General features: G+C 53.0%; 10 protein-coding genes across 10 annotated transcripts; 4 read left to right on the top strand and 6 right to left on the bottom strand.

Annotated features, from left to right (window-relative positions):
* Positions 1–195: 195 nt before the first annotated feature.
* RHO25_002524 (uncharacterized protein) lies at positions 196–645 on the bottom strand (the record flags this gene model as incomplete). The annotated part of the gene is made up of 1 exon (XM_065602266.1): positions 196–645. One exon carries the CDS (start codon positions 643–645, stop codon positions 196–198), a length of 450 nt encoding a protein of 149 aa, XP_065458338.1.
* A 1,097-nt stretch (positions 646–1,742) lies between these two features.
* Positions 1,743–3,173, top strand: RHO25_002523 (uncharacterized protein; the record flags this gene model as incomplete). Its single annotated transcript, XM_023598096.1, has 3 exons — positions 1,743–2,032; positions 2,083–2,106; positions 2,165–3,173. The coding sequence occupies 3 exons, from the start codon at positions 1,743–1,745 to the stop codon at positions 3,171–3,173; spliced, it is 1,323 nt and encodes a 440-aa protein (XP_023455914.1).
* A 508-nt stretch (positions 3,174–3,681) lies between these two features.
* On the top strand, positions 3,682–3,914 carry RHO25_002522 (uncharacterized protein; the record flags this gene model as incomplete). The annotated part of the gene is made up of 2 exons (XM_065602265.1): positions 3,682–3,732; positions 3,792–3,914. The coding sequence occupies 2 exons, from the start codon at positions 3,682–3,684 to the stop codon at positions 3,912–3,914; spliced, it is 174 nt and encodes a 57-aa protein (XP_065458337.1).
* A 129-nt stretch (positions 3,915–4,043) lies between these two features.
* On the bottom strand, positions 4,044–5,042 carry RHO25_002521 (uncharacterized protein; the record flags this gene model as incomplete). Its single annotated transcript, XM_065602264.1, has 2 exons — positions 4,044–4,974; positions 5,023–5,042. 2 exons carry the CDS (start codon positions 5,040–5,042, stop codon positions 4,044–4,046), a joined length of 951 nt encoding a protein of 316 aa, XP_065458336.1.
* Positions 5,043–5,306: 264 nt separating this feature from the next.
* Positions 5,307–6,384, bottom strand: RHO25_002520 (uncharacterized protein; the record flags this gene model as incomplete). Its single annotated transcript, XM_023598095.1, has 2 exons — positions 5,307–6,318; positions 6,368–6,384. The coding sequence occupies 2 exons, from the start codon at positions 6,382–6,384 to the stop codon at positions 5,307–5,309; spliced, it is 1,029 nt and encodes a 342-aa protein (XP_023455913.1).
* A 372-nt stretch (positions 6,385–6,756) lies between these two features.
* RHO25_002519 (uncharacterized protein) lies at positions 6,757–8,122 on the bottom strand (the record flags this gene model as incomplete). The annotated part of the gene is made up of 2 exons (XM_023598094.2): positions 6,757–7,571; positions 7,621–8,122. 2 exons carry the CDS (start codon positions 8,120–8,122, stop codon positions 6,757–6,759), a joined length of 1,317 nt encoding a protein of 438 aa, XP_023455912.1.
* Positions 8,123–8,297: 175 nt separating this feature from the next.
* On the bottom strand, positions 8,298–9,219 carry RHO25_002518 (uncharacterized protein; the record flags this gene model as incomplete). Its single annotated transcript, XM_023598093.2, has 2 exons — positions 8,298–8,927; positions 8,980–9,219. The coding sequence occupies 2 exons, from the start codon at positions 9,217–9,219 to the stop codon at positions 8,298–8,300; spliced, it is 870 nt and encodes a 289-aa protein (XP_023455911.1).
* Positions 9,220–9,846: 627 nt separating this feature from the next.
* On the top strand, positions 9,847–11,105 carry RHO25_002517 (uncharacterized protein; the record flags this gene model as incomplete). The annotated part of the gene is made up of 4 exons (XM_023598092.1): positions 9,847–9,927; positions 9,979–10,221; positions 10,354–10,568; positions 10,619–11,105. 4 exons carry the CDS (start codon positions 9,847–9,849, stop codon positions 11,103–11,105), a joined length of 1,026 nt encoding a protein of 341 aa, XP_023455131.1.
* A 595-nt stretch (positions 11,106–11,700) lies between these two features.
* On the bottom strand, positions 11,701–13,091 carry RHO25_002516 (uncharacterized protein; the record flags this gene model as incomplete). The annotated part of the gene is made up of 2 exons (XM_023598091.2): positions 11,701–12,316; positions 12,364–13,091. 2 exons carry the CDS (start codon positions 13,089–13,091, stop codon positions 11,701–11,703), a joined length of 1,344 nt encoding a protein of 447 aa, XP_023455132.1.
* Positions 13,092–13,671: 580 nt separating this feature from the next.
* On the top strand, positions 13,672–16,394 carry RHO25_002515 (uncharacterized protein; the record flags this gene model as incomplete). The annotated part of the gene is made up of 2 exons (XM_023598090.2): positions 13,672–13,792; positions 13,843–16,394. 2 exons carry the CDS (start codon positions 13,672–13,674, stop codon positions 16,392–16,394), a joined length of 2,673 nt encoding a protein of 890 aa, XP_023455137.1.
* Between the last annotated feature and the right edge of the window lie 613 nt (positions 16,395–17,007).

Below are 17,007 nucleotides of genomic sequence, written 5' to 3'. Positions count from 1 at the left end.
CGGTAAACCAGCCTCAAGGAGGAGAGGTCGCGGATATGCATACCCGGCCATGTCGTGCACCCATATGGCTAAGCAAGCCTGCGCCAAGAGTCGACAAGCCTCTCTGACCCACCTGTTGCCTCTCAAGGACTCTTTCCAAATCGTGCCTTCCTTCGTCGCCATTTGGCAGGCGCAAACGATCAGTCTGAGCAACTTCTACGCCGGATTCATGCCATTCATGGCCTTATAGCTTGCGATCCTCCACTCCCCTTCACGGAACACCCAAGTACATCTTCCAATCATCTGCTTAATCACACCCTCCGGAGCATTCATGATCTCCAACGTCTCATAATTCTCGGCCAGGTTGCCCTCGTCAAGAAGTCTCGTATACCGATCTACCGTCCGCACATACATATTCGGAAACTCCTCAAATACTGTCCGCCAATGAGCCAACAGCTCATGTACATCGAGCTGACGATTCTCCGCGAACACCGGCTGCGCCCGAAAACTGGGCGTGACTTTGTTCCACGGCGAGCTTTTGGCGTCGAAGTTCCGGGCGTTGATGGCGTTGGCGAACAAGGAAGTGAGGTCTTCAATGTTTTGGGTGGTGGAGTCGTAGGGTGGAACTATGGAGCCGCTGCTGGTGCCGAGGCCCATGCTGTGCATGGTGCTTGTGCTTGTACCACGATGCATCATTCCTCTGGTTTGATGATTATGACCATGTTCAGGACAACAGTATGCAGGGATAGGCGAAAAAGGCCATTGTCTTCGCTGGCCGTGGACGAATCAGGCCCGGGCGTGCTGATGGCGTGAGACGGACCGATCCTGCGACGAGTAGAGGGCTAGGGCTGGAGCTGTGAAGACATCTACGTTCAGGCAGCTCACTTGGACAGAAGTCTGCATTTCCACAGCCGGCTGGAAGATGAAGAATTCATATTGAATTCAGCGCGAGCTGAAGTTGATACTGGTCTGGGCATGCTGTCCAGGAATAGACGAGAGTTCAGACTCCGCCATCCGCCAAAGGATCAAGAACCCTGTCAGAGCGCTTTTCAAGGAACACCCCACCTTCTGGAAGACTTCTTCTCCTTTATTCACTGATGAACGACACTCGACGGCGTGTCACTGAAGTTGTATGCTCACACATGGCCCAGCGACTCCATGTTATGTTCACCGAAGCTCGATCTGAGGCAGATTGGCGCTGGGCGCCATCACAGAAATGCTGTCGCGAGAGCACCCGAGGTGGCCAGCTGTTGCACGAGACGAATCCTGTCGGCAACTGCTGTTTTTTCTGAAAGGAAGTGACTTAAATGGAGCGCAAATGCTTCGAATGCAAGATTCAGCTGCATTTACAATGGCGTGAATGACCTTCACAGCAAATCGTGACGACCGAAGCGCAAAAAACCATGTCCGCTATCACCTGATGCAAAACACGAAAGCGGATGCAATGAGACGACAGCTTCTTAAACGGCAGCCTCTTCGCCTACACTGTCTCCATTTGGGAAGTTCTTGGAGGTGCTAACCGGATCGGTCGTGTATAAGGTTCAAAGGAGATTGATTTGAAGACCTCGCCAATCATGAGGAACGTGGGCGTCAACTTCACGACCGCCACTGAGACTCTCGAGGCCAGAACCCATTGGCAGCTCAGCCATGTCCTCGGCCCCAGATACTGGTACAAGGTCAAGAGACAGAGCCGTCCGGACATCGAACACTTCTGCTTAACTTGGTCTCCGCTGGTACTCTGTTGAGCGGACGGCTTCTCCAAGATGTGGGTGATCGGACCTCTCCTAGCTTTGCTATCAAGCATCGCAGCTGCGAGTCCTGCGCCCGAAGCATATGCTAGTGCAAAGCCTCCGCCTCAGGTCTGCAGCAGTGTCTCCAAGGCTATCAAGACGCTTCGTGCCTCTTCTACCGCTTCTGCATATTGCTCGTCATATCTCGGAATCAAGCCTGTCGTATCGACCGTCGTATCTACTGTCACCACGACTGGATTCACGACGGTATCTACTACTCAAGTCGCAAGGCAAACAACGACTTCCACCGTAGAGGTCATCAGGTATCAACTTTCGTTCTCGGGAGTCATTCGTAATGCTAATGGATTCATAGTCTGAGCACAAGCACAAGCACTGAGTATGTTTTGGGACACAGCTCACTGCACTTTGATTCGACTCAACGCTGACTCGTCCAGGACTTCATATGTTGGCTACACAACGACCGTCGGCACCACGACTAGCACTTCCGTCACCACCACTGTCATTTCCAGCGTCAGATACTCTTGCGAGCCATCCGTCTATAATCCTCCGCGTGCTAAAGAGAAGCGATCTGTTCCCAATAGCAAGTCAGCGATTCGCCTCCCGACATGTCTGAAAGCATTCGAAAAGACGCTAGGCAACGCATGCAAATGTCTATCGCTTAAGGCACCGACTCGAACATCGACACGCCTGTTCACTTCTGGCGTGACTCGCACAGTCACTTCAACATACCTGAGGACAGAGTTCGACACTGCGACTACCACAACCACTATTGTCTCCGTAATCACCGCACGAACAACCACCACCGTCACATCCAGTACAGTATCGGTTACTGCGTCCACTTCAACGATATCAACATCTACCAGTACGACATTCACGTCCACAACCACCTACACGGTCTTCCCGACTTTTGGCCTCCTCCCTACAGCACCTGCTATAGCCAACGAAGGTGCCTACGCAGAGATAGTGGAGCACACCCCACAAGGAAATCCGGCGTATGGAGCCGTGCTCAGCACACGCAACAACAGAATTAACGACGTCAGGACACAGCTTTTCCAGCTGTCATCAGAATGTCACCTTACGGCTCTAGGGGGCCCATATACCGGAACTCGTATGTTCACCGAGAACTGCTGCCTCCGCGCTGGCACATCCTTTGCCTTCTTCCGCCTATCCCCTCCCGGTCAAATAGCCGGAGTCGGCACACAGCCATCGATCTGCAGGATCATTGACACCAACGAACTTGACTGTGATTTCGTGTATGGAGCCAATGAATGGAGTCAGCAACGTGCTGAGGGAGGTCCATATTGGAAGGTGGGCAAGCCGGGCGCGTATCAGGGATTTATTAGTGATGGTGGACCGGATCAGTTGCTGGGATTTCCGAGAGTTGTGCCGTACAGTGAGAACTGCAATGAGGCGGGAAGCAACTCAACGTGCATCGACAATTAATGGAGCGTAGGATTTTCGCACCAACATCGTCTCACGGCAGAAGCTGAGGTTAGTGCCATTTGTACAGCCGTCTGCATGCATCATGAGCTCTTCCAAGTCAGCTCCGGACATCCAAGGGACAAGCTCGCGACAAGAATTATTGCAGCTGGATCAGCGGCGTGAAGGCAACGTCGAGTCGGTTCCTACATGGCCGGGGCCTGACAGCTGTGAAATTCTCCTCTAGGCAAATGGACTACCCATGCCGTGAGCAGAACTGCGCCGCACGGTATTTTAGCCCAAACTCAAGAGTGCATTGGCCAAAGAACGAGCTTGATTGTGCAGATTCCTGGGCTCAGTGCATGCAAGAGCTTCAGAGCTACAGCATTGAGCTCCTTCAGACGCGCAGGAATGAGCGGAGACATATCAAGCTAGAGATATATAAGAATGTTCTTTCACGACTTAGGTCCTTCATTCACTTCCAACATCCACAGAACCTGAAACAAGAGTAAACAATCTACCACATACCAACATGTCTGGACAAATGAGCAAAGAAGATGCGGCTCGCATTCAGTCCGCCAATGTATGCGCATATTATACCATATGCCGGCACATATCGATTCGCTGCTAACGCTGTCGCAGGCCAAGTCGGGCAATGACCAGGGTTTCGCTCAGCGTGCTCAGTCTGCTGCCGACAAGAACGTGAATACTGCCAGCAAAGGTGGCAATTCTGGCAATTCCAACTCGGGTTCGAAGAAGAATTGAGCAAAGCTGCTTGATGTTGGGTGGGCCTGATATGAGGAGAGATACCGTGGGGAGAATCAGATACGGATTCCAGTCGCTACAGTAGAACAATCAGCGCAAGGCCAGACTATCAGAAGTGTGTGCTGAATATCAAGTGTCCAGTCTTCTGAGCAGACTCTGGATAAGATCCACCGCGGCCTCGTTTGAGTCCTGCATTGTTTGCTGGAAAATGCTATTCTGCGCCAGCTTTTCTACATGGCAGGCCACGTAGTCGATGACAACAGCTTTCAATTCGGCAATGTTGCAGAGAGAATCCGTGTCGTGGTGAACGTGCCGAAGCAGAATCGCAACGTCGCCCACACACACCGAACAGGGCGTGAAATGGACCAGACTCTCATGCAGTCTTCGGAGTGAAAGCTTCCGCAGACTCTCCGCCGACCACATCGCGGCGAAGATGTAGAGTTTCGCATGGGAAAGAAAGACCTCGGTGTAGTCTTCATGAAAGTCTTGGTGTAGGTCATTCATACACATAGCTGGCTTACTGCTCGCCTGAGGGCCAGAAGGCAGTTTGGCCACGAAACTCTCCCATGCTTGCTGGCGGAGTGAAGGCGCTTGTCTCTTCCATGGGAACTTCCAAGCACTTTGAGCTGTTTGCTCTTTCGGCTGCTTCGATTGTTCCGCAGTCTTCTCAGGTGGTATCATTGTTTCACCGAAGGAGGATTTTTCAGTATGCAAGGACGCTTTCTCTGCGAAATTATCAAAGCTTGCGTCTGATAAGGCCGAGGGAGTCAGAACCTCAGTATCTGATTCACTCGCTGAGTTTGAGTACGAGTGGATGCGACTCCTCGGCTCTGCTGCTGTGTACTCTCCAGTGTAGAGGTATTCGATGTACCGCGCAAAGGTCTCAGCATCGACGTATTCGATTCTGACCGGCGATGCAGGATCCTTTTCGCTTTTCATTTCGATAGGACATAGGGGATCGGCGTTCCTGTGCTTTAGTAGAGCTCGATGTACGAAGAACTTCGTCTTCGCAGCTCCGACAAGGCACAGAATAGCTTCAGATCGGGCAGCATCACCAATACTACCAGGGTCAGTAATTGAGCATTGCCACTTGCTTCACTTCACGCACTTTGTAGAGTCAGAGCTCATGTCTGCTGTCGAGCGATCTGTCTGTCTGCGATGAGGAAATGTGAGAGATGGTGAGTGAACAAGTACAAGGAAATGATGCATCATAGCCTCGCACAATGGCGGGTTTGTATTCATGCTCCCACCTTCCTGAAACATAGTGGGGAGTTTCACGCTAATTTTCCCTACGGCTTTCTTTATGCGGTGACTGACAAGGTCGTCCACCGAAAGCACAGTAGGCTAGTGAATATGCAGCGCCCGGATCATGCCTTCATCCAAACTTCGGGCCTAGATGCCATCGTGTTCCGGGTCCTGTTCCAGAATCCGCAGTCGGTCGACGAGCAGGTCCAGCAAACCAAAAGAAGCGTCGCAGTTCTGGACAGCATCTCTAAAAAGTGAATCCCCCATCAAGTTGCCCATATTGCAAGCCACGTACTGGTCGACCATTTCGGGCAGCTTGTTAGCAGCGTGATTTACGAATGGGCAGTGGCAGTATTCCAACAGCTCACCAACGTCCTGTGCGCAATCGTCGAAGATGGTGAATGCAACCAGGGTCTTGTGCAAGTTTCTGAGCGTCAGAGCTTGCAGGCGACCGATGTCGTAGACGCAAGCGAAGATGTGCAGGCGTGCATGGGAAAGCAAGACCTCGCTGTAGTCTTCGCCGGCCTCGTTCGGTCTGGCGAAGTATTCAGGGCCTTTTGCTTCTTTCTTAGCCAAAGGCCAAGTGAGCGCTTTGAAGGCCTCCCAAGCCTGCGCTTTGGCAGAGATAGGAGGCCTCTGGTCTTCGGGTTTCTTCTGCTTCTTCTTGTTCGGCTTCGCGGGCGGTGCTGGCTCGAAAGCACCCCAAGAAAAAGATGGTGGTGCGGGCTGAGCTCCGAATTGCACTTCCAGGCCAGACTTCCCGCCTTCGAAACCACAAGTGCACTCATGTCGAGTTCCCCAAAAAGTGCCTGCATCTATATGCTCGCTGCAGCTCTCGTCGTGACCGTCGCGGCCCGAGTTCGAAGATGCTGGCGTAGGCTCCTCATCAGAATTCTCCGCAGCGGAGGACTCGACCGACTGCACGCGTGCTTTGGGCTTTGCGGCGGCGTAGTCGCCAGTGTAGAGGTATTCCACGAAACGTGAGAACGTGTCGGCGTCGACTCGGTCCAGCGCAATCGAGTTCTTCACAGTATCGCCGTCATTTTCGTAGATCAGATCGTGGAGCCCCTTCGATTGCTCGGTGACCAAAGCTGAATGCACATAGAAGACCGTCTTTCCTTCGCCAATGCGGAACTTGCACGGCTTTGATCGGGCGATCCTGTTGAAGATCAGCGATGCGTTCCTGCTCGAGTTGCGGGAGGCCTTACTTCTCGTACAGCGACATCTTCGCGAATGCCGAGGTGTTGAAGGCTGGAGGCACTGTTGTGCGATAGGTGACGGAGATGAGTGGTGCCGCGCGAGTCGCAGATGAGGGTTAGTTGGAAAGTGGGAGTGGGCCGCGAGGGACAGACAAGCTCGGCACTAAAATGCCGCACGGCGCCGAGTGAATGGCTATTCACGCGCAGCGACTGGAAACTTCCATTCAACAGCACCAATACAGAGTCATGCCCACGACAGGCTGAAATGGTGCTTGAGTGTCATGTCTTCGCTGCTCGATGATATGATGCATGGCGTCCAACAAATCCTCGTGCGGTGCTGCAAGAGATCAAACAGTCGCACAGCAGAAGCTTCCATGCTCACTCTCCCTACTGCGTTCTCATGCGGGCCCGGCCAGAGTCTCCGTTTGACCATTCCATGAGGCCGTCATGCCAGTCTCCGAATCACGACTTCGTTTGCGTCCATAAATGTCATTCAAAATTTGGACTCTCAGCTCCCCCTGAATGTCAAGAGTCATGCTCTCCAAGACGTTGACAGTGACGGCACTCAGCGCGCCGGTCTGGGATCGCGGAGGCGACCATTTAACGTAGGCATTCCCATGGCAAGGTCTTTGTACGAAGTTTCCGGGATGTGCATCAAAATACAGCGAACAACAGTAACATGATGGCTTGCTGCAGCCGATGTATCGATCGTCATTTACGAAGCGGAGATCCTTGGTGAAGAAGTGGTTGAGAATAAGTATTTCTGCATGCACTATGGGCATCAGAGTATGCTCACGGAGACTTTTGAGCTTGTTCTCTGCGGTCTCTAGCTTCTTTGTTGCTTGGGCGAGGATAGCCTCTTGCTTCAGCCAGGCACACACGCGAGTGAGAAGCGTTTCGAGATCTGGTCCCACAGATATCGGCGTCCTCACTCGAGGCTGTGAATCGACAAGCTTGACCTTTGCATCTCGAATGATGTCCGCGAACTTGGGTGCGTTCTTGGCCAGGAATCGCGAAGCGCGCTTGAACGAACCGAGTCGTCCGATACGATGCCTTAGATGCGTCCACAAAGTGTCGTGATCGTGCTCGATGAGATAGTTCAGCCGTGCTTGAGCTTCAGTGTGTCTGAATTTGTCGTATGCTCCACGACACAATGCTGGGAAGGAGTCTGAAGAGGTTTTGAGCTCCTTGAGGACAGTGAGCAAGGTTCGATCTGCATCGTATTGTCAACAAATATTCATTGAGAGCCGAGCCGCACTGACCTGCAGGCGCCGTGCTTGTTGACAATTTTCTGATAGCCTGGTTCGCCGACTCAATGAACAGAGCACTGTAAACCTTGATCCTTCCAGATGCTTTATCCACGGAGAGATCATTGATGGCTGCTGCTGTCTCCTCCGTGCGGCTGTTCCTGGCTGAGAGCCTCTTCAAGACTCCAAGTAACGCTAACAAGTGTTGCTCGAAAGCAGCTGAATCTGTATAGGTCGAAGCAGCCCAGAAAATTGTGCCGCTGCTGCTTGTGTTTTCGACAGCAATCGATCTTACAGTTTTGCCACCACCTTTGAAGTCACAGAGGTGGCACAGCTCATCAAGAAAGCGATGCCAGGTTGTCTGCTGCGGCTTGAAAGGAACGCCGGTGCCGGGTTTCAAGTAAGAGGTAACATGCTCTACGGCAACGTGTTGAACAAGATCTTTGGCGACAATGTGGTCATGTAGACGTTGCACCACACTCTCGCTCTCTGAAGAGACTTGGGTCGTACTAAACATTGTGGATAGTCCGGCAGGTTGAGTAGACAATCCAATGCATAAGTAAATCATTGTCGGTGGCAAAACAAGTTTTGGTCGATCGGCGCGGTGCAGCATGAGGCTTAGAGCTAGCTTGACACAGCAACAATCGCCTGAGACTTCCTGAGCTTCGTTCCAAATTGCATTCAGCTAGCGTTCAAATGCCCAGCTCGATACACGCATCGCGGAATGCCTCATGTCTGGCAGCTTTCTTCGTATTGGCCTCGCCAATCCAGGTGCGACCGTCCACGTTGACCACTTCTCTCCATGTTGCAGCAGTCTGACTTGCTTGCACAGCTTCATGATCGAGGCCGTGCCCGTTCTGCTGGCAATACTCGTACAATCTAGTTGCATAGGCGCCCATATTCGGCTCGTCTCGTCTGACTACCTCCTGACCGATTCGTCTGTCTTGCAAAGGACGCTCTCGGCGTCGGTTGCCGTCGTGGAAGTCTTGGTTGCGGGCTCGTTGGTGCTGGTGTGGTGCATTCTGAATCGTCTCGGGCTCATCCGAGCTCACAGATTCGGGAGGAGACGGCGGGAAGCCCTCAAATTGACGCTCCTTACCAGTACCTCGCAAGCTTGAGCCTCTGATAGCACCAGCAAGCTCACGCTTGGCTTCTGTTGAATCGTGAAGTGCTATGAGGCCAATGACTTCCATCAGCTGCGCAAAGTGACCACCTGGTCGGGTTTGTGGCGGCGGGGAAAGATCGGCGGACTCTGCGATTGCCGATGCCTTTTGCAGGCAGTCCACATATCGAAAGTCTGTCATTGAGGTCTGCAATTGAGCCTGTGGGTATTTGAGTCAGTGCTGAGATAACGTGGTCTAGTCTTTCGCCTACATCAAGCTGCGGGCCCGTGGCGGTAGGCAGAGCTGCATGGTACAACGGTTCAGCCAAGACATAGGTGAAGAAATGCTTGCCGAAGCCGTAGCATCGCTGCCAATGAGCATCAAGCTTCGCGGGCGGAGAAGAAACTGGAGTGTCTTCACGAGTTGTTTCGGAGAGCCGCTCGATGTGTGACGATGTCAAGCCCTGTGGTTGCGAGCTCTCGGCTGACTTGAATGTGGTACTATCGGACATGGTGATGTACTTTGGTGTACTTGGTCGATTGATTGGTTGGGTTGCGACTTTCAGGGATCCTCTTGCGCTATTTCTTGGTCGGATGTGGTTCCAGCCATAACGCTCCCTTCTCGAAGCTTTTATACCCCTCGAATGGTCGGATCTCTTCGTGACGCCCACTTCTTCTCGTCAATGAACACTGCCAGAATGATACGTCAATCGTCGAAACTTTTCGCCACTTCCTTGCACCAAGACAAGCTGATCACCTCAATGAGGTGAGCAAGGTCATGCCAAGCGCAGTGGGCTTCGAAGATCTCGTCGTGTTTGACGTCAACGTATGCAGCTCGAAAGTGAGTTGCATGAAGCCAGAGATCTAGAACCATGTTCGGCAGCAACGAATGACAAAAAACCTGTTCTGCTTGCGAGCTTCGTGCAGTGAGGTTGCAGTCTGCCGTAGGGAAAATTAGCGCCAGTCTTGGCATGAAGTCAATTCAGTTGTACTGGTGTACCCAGCGGAGCTCCCTCGTCTGCAGCACGAAGACTGCCGAGCTGCCACAAAACAGTTCCCAGCGTTCGCCTCATGACTTGCCATGCTCCGAGATCGAGCAAGTCCACTATACCCACTTTCAGGTTTTGATGTGATCCGGCATGAGCGAACACAGTCCAGAACACTCACAGGCGCTGGATCCAGCACGTGAGTCCTTTTGGAAGGAGGGAGATGATGATGAGGTGCGTCGGCCCCCTCAGCAGTCACACCACTTCTGACCGCAAGACATCTAGGTCGCCATCGATCTCAGACATCATCTTCAAGTGATCGCCAATGTCCTCAAGAAGCGTTCGGTGCAATCAAAGCACTTCGAATCCAAAGTGGGCTATCGCGTGGTCAAACGCGGAGACCAAGACGCAAGGCGCTTCGAAGAGATTGACAACTACGGTGGTCCAGACGAGAGCACACTCGATCTGCTGAAAAGCCACAGCAAAAGCTGGATGACCACTCCGCTCAGCTTCTGGCTGCCACCAGGGGTAGATGCGAACGTTGCAACCATGGATCCTCGAGCACGATTCCTGCAAGTGTTTTGGTACAGAGATGGTGGCCAGTAGTCCCGCCTGTATCAGCGCTTTGCATGTATCGTGATTTCTGAGCTGAGATTGAAGCTGGGTAACCCGTCTATTCCGCGAGTGGCCGACATCTTCCTCAAGAGTGGACTATTTCCCGAAAAGGTCCCGAACCAGGTCGAAAAAAGCCGTAAAAAGGTCGAGCAGACGATCAAGGACATGGACGATTTTGGTCACCGGTATAAAGCACTCGAAAAGCAGTTGGAATTTCCAGGATTGTGCTTCGTGCTTGGCAACGGATTGTCCGAATCGTTGTAAGTTTTGCGTAAGACTTCGAAGGGCGAAGGGAGCTGACGTTGTAAAGCTGGTGTAAGCTCATGCCCAAGAAGCCGGATGCCCCGAAGTTCAAGCACGTCAAGAACAAGCTGATCTCGATCGGTATCAAGGAAGAAGCAGCGCCTTATGCTAATCTTCGTGATGTTGTCGTCAAGCACAAGCTTGATGAATTGTTGAAAGCAATGGATCAGTCGCCGCAGTCGTCCGGTACATTACCGGCGCCAGCTTCCTCGGACGTGGGCGAAGTGTGCAATGGAGGTGTTCTCAGCCGCGACGCGATAGAAAGCATGTCTGGCAACAAGCTGCAAGACATCAGCTTTTCATCAACAGGCGCCAGTGCCTCCATGAATATGCAATCGTTCTGTGATATCAACACTTCATCGGTAGACAATTGGCAGCCGCTGGCATTGACGGACGAACAGCTACTCAACTTCGACTTTTCGCTCCTGAGAGAAGACGCCACCATCCTCGACCCAGCGCACAATTGGTCTCTGGACGCGTTTGATTCAGCGTGAATGACATATAGTATACGAGCAGATTGCAGATAATGAGCAGTGAAATCGCAAGGTGTCCCTACAATTCGTTCTCACGCTGTCAGCCCAGTCTTTATACCCGTTCGCTTACCTCACGCCGTGCTGCTGGCAAGGACGCTAATTTGCCGTCGGTGTGATGCGCCTCCAGCAAGAGGGTAAGCACGTGAGATTGTCGCCATGTATTGGGCCTCTACAGGCGATGTCAGACATGGATCTTTTGCGCAGAGAGAAGGGGACAGGCGTTGGAAGCTGGAGGGCAGAAGCGAAAGCACCAAGTCGAGATTGCCGCCAAGACGTCGCGTCAATTTCGCGTTTCCGCTCCCTCTCCAACGAACCTTAGAACCATTTGTCTTAACAGCCGATTTCGTTCATATCGGGTATCTATCAGCTGAGTCACTAAAACCGATCACGCACAGCCTTTGACCCAATGTGCGCCAACTTCCATTCCGTCATGCAAGAACGCTCAAATGCCCATCGTCAGAACAGTAGGTAGTCATGTCCCAAACAGAACCGTTCAGGTATCCCGAAAAACCAAGCCTTTCACATCAGTCGTATATCCCAATCCTCCCACGAGTCCTCATATCTTCTCGCCCTCGTCATCATCATCCTCATCTAGCGTTTCATCCATAGTCTCCACCTCGTCAATGGCACCTGCTCGCTCATTTCCAGTGGCATACTTTGGCTCTGTATCGTGAATGTGTATGATGGCTTTGCCTGGCATTTCTGAGACAGCCTTTCTCCACTGCTCGAACTCTTCTTTACTGTGTATGAGGAAACCAAGGAGCATGGAAGGATCCATCTCGGACAGAGGCAGCTTGCGGATCCGTCGCGTGTGGCATGTTTCGATGTCTTCGCCAGAAGGCTGTGGCGATAGCATGGGTCGTGTGTAGTGCGGGTCGAGATAGAAGAACGCATCGCCTTGGTGACCGATGAAGTAGTGGCTGCTGCTTGGTCGTCCACCAGCAATTCCAACACTTTGTGGAAGCTCGAGTGCTGCCTTCAGGGCTACGTGATATGCCGGTGTGACCTTGTCTATTCCCAATCTGATTCCGAGTACGATCAACGTCGGCTGGAATTTATCATCTGCATCTTTCTGTGTCGCTGTTTCCAGGAGCGCATCTGCGTATACATCGCTATCGTTAGGGCGTGCGTAGACCCGCAGTCCTGCTTCGTGGTACTTGTCGGTGAGAGCTCTGTGATGCATCAGTAATGTTCAGTCAGCCGAGTCCGCTGCACTCACCGCAAACACCTGGCTGTGGCGCTTGGACCAAACCACTCGCCCGGATATGTGCCACATGCCTGAGCACCGTGCTCGACGAACTTGTGAATAGAGAAGGGCGCCTCAGGTGTATCTGCGAAAAGCGACAGAACATTCTTGTGCTCTGCCTCGTTCTTACCCTTCCTCCAGTCCCGACCTAGCCTATGCAGGACGATTGTGTTCGCCAACAAAGACTGCCCACTCCTGATCATGCATCCCCAACCAGTGTCGGAAGTGAAGCCCTGTTGGTTTGCAAGGCTTCGTAGCTTGGTCGTGAATGACATCTTCGAGCCCGCTGCTGGGTCTGACGATTTGGGTATCGGCGGAAAGCCATCTCTGTATGTGATCCATATTCTCGACTCGAAGTCATCTACGAATTCCGAGGGCCATCCAAGATCCTCTTCGTCCATGCTTTTACTAAGTTGCACTTGGTCGAAGCTCTTGACCAGCTCATCGTCGTTATCTGCAGCCACATCGTCGGGCTTCGCGCTCGCTTTGGTCACCACTGCGCTATCGGCGTGTGATACATCTGACTGTGCTGAGGGAGAGGTACCTGGTAGGGCACCGCTTGCTGAAGATGGTCGGTCGGGACGATACTCGGAGTCGTAGGATCGGCCCAGGCACCAGATAGGCGATGGGTCGTCGTTTCTGGCAGGTCGGTCGAAGATGTAGTCGACTGCCCGCTTCGAGAAGCGGGCAAACTCGTTCATGGCCACTGTGACAAGGTGTGTGAAGCTGCGAAGTCGAAGACGGTCTACTACCTTGATCTCAACCAGCAGTGCTCACGCGCGTGTTGCGCTAGCGTGGGAGCATGTGACAGGTGAGACAGCGGGGCGGAGTGATCTATCTCCCAGACGGAGGATGCGGTCGTGGAAGGGCAGCTCGAGGTGCTCACAGCAATGGCGATACTGCGAGTTGCTCAGGATGTGATTGCGCAGAGGAGTCACTCATGCATGATGGCGAGAGGCTGAGTGACGAGAGATGTGTGCCTGGGAGCACGGGCGATCGCCTGCTGGGCGGGGAGCGATGCGATGCGGCAGGGTCCAGTCAAGGTGCGGCTGCATGTGGATCATGCAGTCATCGTGAGTGGCCGACCAGGAGAGCTCGACTTTCTTTCACTCCCAAACTTCGCACATCCCGACCATTGTCACTCTCTTACGCCGTTTCTTCTCTGCTGCAGATTCGTGGAGAGCAGAAGTTGTTTGCTGAGCTCATTGACAGCAAGGAAGCATTCACCTTCCATTTCGCCACTCGAAACACTGCAGCGACCATCCGGTGGGGCTGAGAACGATGGGCAAGAAGGGCAAGGCCCAAGGCCGCGCTGGCAAGAAGCAGAAGGCCAAGAACAACGGCAGTGCACAAAATACACCTCGTCGTAATTACTCCCAATATGACGACAGTGATTGGGGTGGTTCGTAAATTTGCCATTTGGCTGCCCGCTCGTATGCTAAACTGTGGCAGACGATGACAACCGCGTGGGTTTCAAGGGCTTCAGCGGTGCGAAGGCGAAGCCGTCGAAGTTCGGAACACCGTCAAGTGCGTCTGTAAAGTATCGCCACCAACCGATCTCCTTTGTGAGCGTAGGTGTGCCTCAGTCTGCCCTTGAAGAGCGGAATCAGCAGCTCGACGAGACAGGGCCAAGCACCGGTGGAGAATTCGACGACGACAGCGACGACGATGACATCGAGATCGACGACAGTACGATACAGACGAATATTCAGATGGAAGCGGACATCAATAGCACTGAAGATGGAGTGGCAAACATGGCGCTTGACAGCTCAGAAATCATGGACATTGAGGTGGAGACAACCACAGCCAGCACAGAAACACGCATCATTGTTGATGCAGAGCCCGCGCGAGAGCCGACACCAGAACTGCAGTTCGTGGTCGATACCGTGGGTGACGAAAGTCTGTCAGGCCCCATGAGCTCGTCGAAGGCGCAGGGCAAGCGGGCAGTTCGCGAGCCCTCTCCCGCGCGATCAGATTCGAGCGAGGAAGTGGTCATGTTCAAAGGACGCAACAGGCCGACAGTCATCAACGATCCATTTTCCGCACCGCCCCCTCGACAGCGCGAACCTGCCACGTCTCATGCACAATCACATTCACGAGCGAGCCCTCACCCGACCGACGATCTTCTGAAGGCACTCAACGGCGGCACAGCACCTTCACATAACGCAGCAGTGAGCAAACATTCAGAAGGTCAGGGTTGGCGATTGGCGCCTTCAAAGCACGACCTCACTGTCAAACCTCAAGAAGATTGGACACCAGCACCAGCCAATCCATACTGGCGCAAGGGCAAGAGCAGACCACGGCCAGATCTGGATCCTTCACCAGCTGAGCGAGAAGCTTACGAGAGCTCTTCGTCGAAACCATCGAAGGTGAAGTTCGCAGAGCCGGCGCCGGCCAAGCCAGACATGGGAGCAGCAGACACCATTCAATCGCTCCAAGCTGATTGGAAAGAGGCGTTACGAGAGAAGAAGGCTTCAAAGAAGAGCGAGAGCAAGAGCGCATCGAAGTCCGATCGGAGGGGGAAGCGTGGCAGAAAGAAGGATAATCGCCAACTGCGTGCAAACATGACATCAGAAGACGAAGACGAAGACGGAGAAGCTGCATATGATGATTACATGCAAAATCTCATCGCACAGATGGAAGAGGAGGGAACTTCGAGCGACAACTTCTTTGCTGAGATGAAAGCGAATGCAACGCTGGGTGGCCCGTCACTGGTGGTCGATGGGCGCGAAGTGCCAGACGACGAGCTGTTGAAGCACGCACGCGTAGATGACGAGGCAGAAGTTGACGATGATCACGAAGATTGGGAGAGCGTCGATGACAGCGATGAGGACGACGACTCGTCCATCAATCCTGACATGGACGAATTGTCTTCTGACGGTCTAGAGTCCGAGCTTGAGTACAACGAGCAAGAAATGTGGGAAGATGAGGAAGATCTTCGACAGCGGCGCCAGGACATGATGACTGACGAGCAGATCGCGAGACTGTTGGCCAAGCAAGAGGAGTTCGGAATGGACGGAGACGAGCTCATGATCGACGATGGCGGCGTGTACGGCTCGGACGGCGGATTTGGTGATGTGGAAGCTGCTCGAAGAGGTCTTGCCAACATCACCAACCTCACGCCCGGCAGAGCGCCAAACAGAAATGGCACACGAAGAAGTGGTCGTGACAAGAAGAACAACTTTGTCAGTGCATCGCTACTTGCCGACACTGTGGAACAGTATGGTGAGAACGGCTTCGACGTCATGGACTTTGAGCGACCGTCATTGCGCCCTCGCAAGAAAGGACGAAAAGGACAACTGCCTGCCGAGCTCGAGATCCTTTCCGACGAAGATCTCAAGGAGACTCTGAATGACCAGTGGAATCGAGACCGATCGAAGAAGGCACAGAAGAAACTCGAGCGCGAGGAGCTGCGTCGCGAAGGACTCCTGGGATCCTCTGGCAAGAAGGGCAGAGCTCATCTGGGCACCAAGTATCCTCTCGGCATGAACATGCGCAACGTCCACGACGAGCTGCGAGAGTTCTTGCAAGACGAGGACCTCAACCAGCGAGCTTTCCCACCCATGGACAAGACCGACCGGGCGGCTCTGCACAATATCTGTAATGCCCTCAACCTCACTTCTCGATCGCAGGGAGCGGGTAAGAACCGCTTCCCGATCGTGTCCAAGACTTCGAGAACTGGTGAATACTCCGAGGAGATATTCGTCAAGATCGTGCAAGCGTCAACGAGAGGGTTCTTATCGAATCGCTCCACGGCGAAGAAGTTTGCAAAGAAGGCTGGTAAAGGTGGTGGAAGAGGCGGTGGCTTCGATAAAGCAGCTGTTTCGGTCAGGCACGGAGAGGTCGTTGGTGCTGCGGCTCCGGAGATCAGTCATACCAGTTTTGGAGCCAAGCTTATGGCAAAGCATGGCTGGACGAAGGGCATGGGCCTCGGCAAAGACAACGAAGGACGAACGGTGCCGGTGGAGCAGATCATGAGGATCGGAACTGCTGGGCTGGGTTAGACCTGTACAGATGTTTGTGCCATGATGGTCATGGTCGATGTAAATTCTCGTCTGGCAGCATCATATGCTCTGTTTCTGCTTCTCAGTGCATCCTGCGATGTGAATGTGGCTTGTTGGCGCATTTGCTGCTCACGCTAGAGGGATAGACATAGATTCTTCGGCCTGAGGCTGGGCCTTAGGGTTAGCCTTAGGGTTACTTGGGGTTAGATGGCGACGACGACGAAGATGCCCAAACATGCCAAGATGAGCCTCGTGTGATAAAAATCGACTGTTTAAATATGTTCAAGAAGTTTGGTGTGCTCGTCGCTTACCCTGGCGGTGTGGTGTCGATTTCTCTGTGTTTGGCAATTGCTGGAATTGATGGTTTGAAGCGATTCCAGTCTACAACCACGGCAGTGTACAAACATCTTCCGACACACGAGTCGCCGAACACAAAAACATCAACCGTTCAGAATAAGCAGCAAACGAAACAGTATATCGATTCATCGTTTTCGCACCTGCCGGACATCGGCAACAACAGCGTCTTCGATGTTGAGTTGATCGATTCTATGGCCTTCCCGCATGGGCTTGGCGAAAGCAGACACAGACTCTCAGTCCGACCCAGACTTCCACT

This window comes from Cercospora beticola, chromosome 2 (genome assembly GCF_033473495.1).
Source record: "Cercospora beticola chromosome 2, complete sequence".
NCBI classification, from domain to species: Eukaryota; Fungi; Ascomycota; class Dothideomycetes; order Mycosphaerellales; family Mycosphaerellaceae; genus Cercospora; species Cercospora beticola.
Note: the sequence above shows the minus strand (reverse complement) of the source record. Positions and strands in the feature narration are given on the sequence as shown.